The 7,611-nt window shown below is 31.0% G+C and overlaps 1 protein-coding gene across 3 annotated transcripts in view; it reads left to right on the forward strand.

The window, feature by feature from the left end:
• The window catches only part of LOC106478904 (lysine-specific demethylase 5A-like), a 97,833-nt gene that overhangs the window by 25,453 nt on the left and 64,769 nt on the right, over positions 1-7,611 (forward strand). For all 3 annotated transcript variants that reach the window (XM_022382602.1, XM_013939482.2, XM_022382604.1), the window contains exon 8: positions 4,797-4,873. In XM_022382602.1, coding sequence (XP_022238310.1) covers positions 4,797-4,873 — 77 coding nt within the window. The remainder of the gene's footprint in view (positions 1-4,796; positions 4,874-7,611) is intronic.

The following is a 7,611-nucleotide window of genomic DNA, read 5'->3' on the forward strand; positions in this document are numbered from 1 at the left end:
AGATGGTTGTAGGAAGTTTTGTAATAATTCATTGATGTTGAGACTATTGAACGTCATGTGCAATACACTGACATCGAGAATATAGAAAGCGGACAAATGATTAAGTGATAAAGATATAAATAGTGTGAAAATGAGCAGAAACAGCATACATATAATAGCAGAAGAAAGTAAAGTTACAAAAGGAAAAGTTAAATACCATGGAATTGATAGGCCTAACATTTAATATGTTAGAATAAGACTAACAGGATATAAGAAGAAGAATTATTCCGTCAAAGCATGGTTCTAAAGTAACTGAATCAGCCTGAGTGCACTTTGACAAAAAGAACTGAGGATCTTCAGAAGAATGAAGACCGAATATGGTAAATTGCACCACAATTTTAAGTGAATCACACACAGAATACTAGTGTGATAGTAACAGAGAAGATAGTTCAGCTTGTCAACTGAAATTCTAAAGTAATTGAATAGGCCTAAGTGAACTTTTGACAAGAAGAAAACTATATATAAATAGTGTATGATATGTCTGTAATCTCTAGTGTTGAAGAAAAATATCTTAAAAAAATTTTTGAAAAAAACATTTCTTCTTAGAGGGTGCTTATTTACAGTCTAAAACGTATTTTAGGAATTTTTGGATTAAATTCCTCTTTAAACTTCATTAAAGAATACAATTTTGTACAAATAATTGAATGTTATGCTACTATTTATAAAAATCAGAAATCCATTAAAAGATAAGTTCTCTATCATTTTTTCAATTCACAAATGCACACTTGCATTGCCTACTAAGAAAGTTAGTACCGGTAGTCATCAGGTTAAGTGAGTATAAATGATACAAGATACATATGGAATGCTTCCTGCATATTTGGAAATTTTTCTCATGTACTGTTTCTGAAATCTTCATTATGAACATGTGTCCCAACAGTTATATATCGCAGCAGCTATTTATGGAGCATGTTATGTATGTATTCTTAGGTGAAAGTAACACAAGATCATCTTATAATGAAAAATACTCCAATAATGAAATTAATTATTCTTATTTTTGAAGCATCATGTACCAAGTATTTTCATAGGATATATGCTGAGACAAGTATAACCCAACAGTACTTAAAAGATTAAATTGAACAGATTAGCCATTTTGAAAGTTGTTTTAAAACTGTAGATAATGAGATGGGGTTAATTTGAGTGGATAAGCCATTCTGAAAGCTGTTGTAAAACATTAGATAATGAGATGGCTTAAATCAAGCAGATTAGCCATTCTTAAAGTTGTATTAAAACACTGCCAGATAGTGAGATCAGCTTGAAGTTACTGGGTTTGCCATTCTGAAAGCTGTTTTAAAATATCATGACCAATTCAATATACAAAGATTGCATAAAAATTAATATTTTTGATATTATCATTGATATAGCAGATAATAAGTTCAGTTTGATACTGTGTTGATTAAAACGGAGAATAATTTCTTGCAATTTTAATACTTCAGATATTATGTATAAATTGTTTGTTCATATTAAAGATGAACAACTTGTTTTATTGTAAAACTGAGCAATTTTTAGCATACTAAAGCTAGCAAACTTTGCACATTTTGTATTAGGTCCATCCTCAGTTACAAATATCAGCAAACATAAGTTACATTGTGTCAGAGAGAAAGAAAAGTTTTGAAGTTATTCACAGATATCTAAGAAATATGAGAGGATTCAGGATGTTGGTTTGAGCAATTTATTCTGTGCCCCCCTATTTTTTAATATGCTGCCCTGTCAATCATTGGCATTATATTTCACATTAAATATTATCCTTCAAAGTTGCATTTTACTGTTAATACCGCAACTTTGATCTTGTTTAATTCTTAATTGATTATTGTTAGCTCAAATTTCATTTTAATATACTTATTAACTCTTTAAACCTGTAATTTTTTGGACATTCTGCTGAAATAATTTTCCTGTTTTCTTAATTATTATTGCCATATCTTATAAAACTTCAATTTTCTTAATTTTATGGTTAATAACATAGTTTGGATCAGTTTTCAGCCAAAGAGACATAAATGATCTGATGTTGTCACTGTGTGATGGGTAAATTGTCTGCTCTGGTCTAAGGAGTTAAACCAGTCTTATATATATATATATATATGTTTTCATTTTACTTGAGCATGTCTTTATAGTGCATATGATACTGCCATTTAAAATTGGAGTTATACTATTTAATTGTATCTCATAACATTAACCTACTATAGATAGACTGAGACAAGATATTGTGACAAGTGATAGCCAATTTTAGGCTTTAAATAGACCTTTACGGGTATTCTCAGATGTTACTTTCCATGGAATATCATAATTTTTGTTTGTTTTACAGCCACTTGATTGAATATACTAAATGTTTAGTATTTTATGTTGATATGCCAGCTGTGTCTATCTTGAAACACTGTAATGTAGTACTGTTTTTATAATTGGTAAGCCCTTCTTTATTTATTACACAGTATAATGAGTTAGCCAAATGAAACTAAGCATTTTTATTTATTGTGAAGTTTAATTTTAAAACTTGTGATACTCTCATTACAATTAGAATACATTCTATTGTATTTGTTTATGTTGTGAGCTCACAGAAAGTGTGCATGTAAAATTCCTGTCCAAATAGAAAGGTTTTCCCCAAGTATTTAAATTATTAAGGTTGCATTTGTAAAATACTGTTTACTTGTGTGTGTGTGTTAGTGTGAAATATACTGCATGCTGTGGATGATGACTAAGGGTAATACAATGTGAATGTGATTCAAGACAGTGGTTTGTCAGATGATGATGAAACTTGTGGTATTGGGGTCATTCATCAGACATAGTATTTAATGGTAAATCATATGATTTTGTTTGAGAAAATATGTAAATTATTTACTTAATTTAAATTCTTTCACTCCTTAGGAAGCATAGGTCATCCACAAATCTTCTCCACTGGACTCAGATTAGGGCCAATCTTTCCAGTTCTTTCCAACAGTATTCTAATTTCCTTAACTCTTCCTCCAGTTATCTTCTCCAGCTGTTCCTAGGCCTGCCATGGTTTCTTGTACCCTGAGGGTTTCATTTTAGAGATCATGGTGATATTGGTTTTGGGTTTCCTAATTTTGTATCCAGTCCAACCCCATTTTCTTTGTTTGATATGTACATCTGTTTTTTTTCTGTTCAGTTCTTTCTCACAGGTCCTCATTTCTGATGGTGTTTGACCAGTGAACATCTAGGATAGTACTTAAATACTTGTTGATGAGGGCTTGAAGTTTGTCATTTGTTGCCTTTGTTGTTCTCCATATTTCTTCCCCATACAGATGTAACATTGATGTTGAAGATGCAAAGCTTGGCCTTTTCATGATAACTCCTTGGAGTTCCAGATTGGTCTTAGAGTTAGAAATGCTGACCTTGCCTTTCCCATCCTTGTTTGGATATATTTGTCTTATCCATCATTTTTTCCAATGACATTTCTCAGGTAAGTAAAGGTGTCCATTTCCTTCAGCACTTTTCCCTCTAGGATGATTTGTCTTTGGTATTGTTGATGTACATCATCTTGGTTTTATCCCAGCTAACAGTGAGCCTAATCCAGGCTGATGTTGTTGTTAGCTGAGAAGACTTGCACTGCATTTGTTGGCATGTATGTAATATTTGGGCAGTGTCATCAACAAAGTCCACATCATCCAGTTGATCATCAGGTGAAGAGCAAGGGTGACAGCAAACAACTTTGCCTAACTCCTGTGTTTACTATGAAGGGTTGGTGAAGTAGCTTTTGTGCACTGCTCTGCATGATGAATATTGGTACATCTTTCGAACTATGGTAATGAACTTTTATGGTATTCCATAAGCTTCCACAGAGTGTAATGCTCCAGATTGTCAATTGCATTTTGAAAATCAATAAATGATATGTAAAGGGCGAGTTCCATTCCATCAGCTGTTCCACAACGATCTATAGTGTAGTTATGTGAGCTGTACAGGATCCGTCCTTTTGGAAGCCAGCCTGTTGGTCTTTCATATGTTTGTCTAATGCCACCTTTAACTTTTCTAGGATTATTCTCTTCAGAACTTTTCCTGGTACATATAGTAACTTGATGCCTCTATAGTATTTGTAACCTTTTTAGTCATCCGGTACCTCTTCCTCCTCCCACATCTGTTCAAACAGCTAGTATAACATTTCGTTAGATTTGTAAGGTCTGCTGTGATTGTTTCCAGTAGTATACCTTCGACTCCCAGTGCATTGCCATTCTTTTGTTTTTATATGGCTTTCTTAATTTCACTTTTGCCACTTTGGTTAGTGTTGATGTGTAAGGAGTGTTCTGCTTGAAGAATATCTGTAAGTTTTGTTGGGTGTGGACTGTGTAAGAGCTTCCTGAAATGTTTGACTCATCTTTTCAGTTGGTCATTCTTGCTTTGTGAGTACATTTCTGTTGCTTGTCTGTTGCCATGCTATTTACTGTAAGCTCCTGGTGGTGTTTACAGTTCTTTCATGTTTCATTGGGCCTCTGCTATTTCTGCTTGCTTGGCAAGGTTATCTGTAAACTTTTGTTTTTATGTTTGTTTGTGTGTATTGTTTATGTGCTTCTGCTCTTGTTTAACTGTTGTTTAGGCTTTGCTTTTTCTGTAAAGTGAAATGCTAATTGTGGCCTGTTTGTTTATTTTATGAGCAGTGGAGGTTTTAGGTAAACAGTAAGATTGATTGTGAAGTGTTTATTATTTTTACTTTAGGAATAATAATATGTAAGATAACTTTTTAAAATGCTCTATCAATACACTGTTAAGTTTTATATTAAGGGTTAAGTTACATGCATTTAATATGTTTGCAGGTAGAGAACATGGATTTTCACTAAAGTTCTTGGCATCTCAGTACAAGCTTGGAAAGTTAAAAGGAAATATTAATCCTGTAAGTTATATATATTTATCTGTGCTTAACACTTAAAAATTGATTGGAACAGACTTCTGTATTTTTCTGTAAGGATATGTATTAAAATACTAATACTATATCAATATGAATTACTTTTAAAATGTATTTTAATTCTATTTCAGCTGAATCTGACTGTGATGAAGTAGATGTTGATAAGGATTTAGTACTCTTGCTAACTTATAGTGTGTCAAGTATAATTTGAAACATTTAAAAATAAATTCTAAACTGTATAAACCTGTTGATCTATTTTGGCAAATATTCATGGTGGGCCAGTTTTAGTAGTGTTATGTGTCTTGTATTGTTTTGTTTTTACTGTGTGTCTATTGATAATAAAAGTAGTGATAAATTCATGCACTTAACCATAGGTCATGTCATTGTGTTTATAGACTCATGATTAAAATTTTATTGAACTACTGTTTTATGAATGTATGTCAATAAGTTTGGTATCAAATTGTAGATTGTAATTCAAATTTTAGTATTCTATATTACTTAATTTATTAATTCAAAAGTACATATTGAAAGAATTCCTAAATATTAATTTTTGTGTGTCACGTGGTATGTTGAATGCAGCATTGGTTCAAATTAGATGTTTGTGATGTCCAAGTACAAAGTCTATAGTTTTTTATGAATTAGTTACTGAAATTACCAATATCAACAAGCTAGAATATCAGATAAGAACCTCCTGTCTTCTATTTTCTGAGATATTAATTGATTTATTGAATCAAATAAGGTAACCCCACCCACCTATTCAGTTTTTGAAAATACTTGCTTACGTACATCTGCTTCTCCAAATGATGTGTGTATAATCAGTCAAAAGTGGTTTTCTCAGACTCTGTGAAGTTTTGCTCAGGAAACTTTCTTTTCATGCTAGATTCCAAGTGGTAAGGTAAGATATTAGTGAGCTCAAAAAATTGTATTTTTTAGACCCAAATATAGCTTAGTTACTAAGCTTGATAAATTGTAGTAGAATTCTGTGGTATTGATGTAGTAACTTATGATTTTTTGTTATTTCAAAATGTATGTATAAAACCTAAAAAAATATTTTGTTTTACATCCTCCACCTGCAAAAGTTGATAAGGCTTAGCAACTTACAGCAAGCAGCAAATGAGTACAAAGTTTGTAACTAGAAAAGATAAATGTTTGCTATACTTCTTTGTTTACTGTTCTATGTTTTAAGAAAAGTAACTGAAATTTAAGAACTTGTTTGTAAATAGTAATGTATATAATATATATTTTATAACCGAAGTGTGATTGTATTTTACAAAATACTGCTCCACTACAACACACCCAAGACAGGTCACTTTGTAAAGGCCAGTTTTATATTCTTGGCTATGGTAACATGAGCGCATGTGCACTGCATCATTGCAACTTCTATAATGTTAGTCAGGCATGGCTGAAAGGTCAATAAAATAAAAATAAGAAATATATATTGATGTATAATGAGATTTAAGTTATTTAAACTAAACTAAAATATTTTGTTTACAAAAGCCTTGTAATGTTTACTTGATAATCTGAAATTTGCATGTGAAATTTGACAATTTTCTGATGCATAAAAGTATTTATAATCTTAAAATCAAAATTACTTTGCATGTTGGATAGTCAACATTTGAAAAGAAAAAAATGTACGAGCAAATCATTAATTAAAAAATCCAATATTTTGTTTACGAAAGCCTTGTAATGTTTACTGATAATCTGCAAAAGTTAGTTAAGATACACTTACTGTTATAACAAAAGTTATATCATGAAAACTATAACAAGCACAAAATGGTTTCAAGATGGTTCCTGTTATTGAGCCTGTAGCGAGAGAGTTAAGGTAAGATCGTATTGATTGGATATGAATTATTGGCATGCTTTGTAGCCTATATGATCATCTAAATCTAATTATTAATAATATACTATATTTTCCCCCTTTATTTCTATTATTAGATGCTAATTATTAACTAGTTTATATCCTATATTTTGGCTGATAATCTGTTGTCATCTTCAAAGAAGTCACTAATCATTGGAGCAAGTGATAATCTTTTTTCTTATGTTACACATTTTTATTTGAATTGGTTATTTTGGGCTATATTAAGATGATTACTTGTTCTATAAATGCTCTTAATTCTCAATGATAAACAATATTTTTCAAAGTAAGAATTCATTGACAATAGTTGGCAATCTTGGACATTACTTCTCTTGTTTGTAATTGATTATGTTTGAGTTATCAATTCTTGACTAGGGTGGATTCAGTTTAGTTTTAAGTTAAAAAATAAATGAAAGGTTTATAGCCCATTTAATGACTTCTGTTCAAGTATTTTGCAAGTTTATTCAACAAGTCTATGCAACTGGTTTTATCATAAACAGTGCTTGTTTAGAAGTAAATAGTTTCTTTTCTGTTGTAATAAAACCATGAGTGAAAATGTCAAGGTTTATATCTCAATTTGTAATGCATGTTGAGTGCCTTGTAATACAAAGTTTTCATTGCATTGTGTCAGAATTTAAAAATATATATTCTTCTTTTTGCCAATTGTCAAAATAAAAAGGATTTTGGTTATATTTGTTAATAGTATAAATATATACTATGTTGTTGTTGGGCTTAGGATTCTTCCACAGTAGGTGACTTGTTAGCAATAAATCACACACTTCACTCACTTGTTTTCAAATAATATATATATATATTCGGAACAAGTTAAATGTATGTACAATAAACCTTTCACCTCAGCACTGGTTCTGCC

Source organism: Limulus polyphemus, unplaced genomic scaffold (assembly GCF_000517525.1).
Source record: "Limulus polyphemus unplaced genomic scaffold, Limulus_polyphemus-2.1.2 Scaffold261, whole genome shotgun sequence".
Classification (NCBI taxonomy): Eukaryota; Metazoa; Arthropoda; class Merostomata; order Xiphosura; family Limulidae; genus Limulus; species Limulus polyphemus.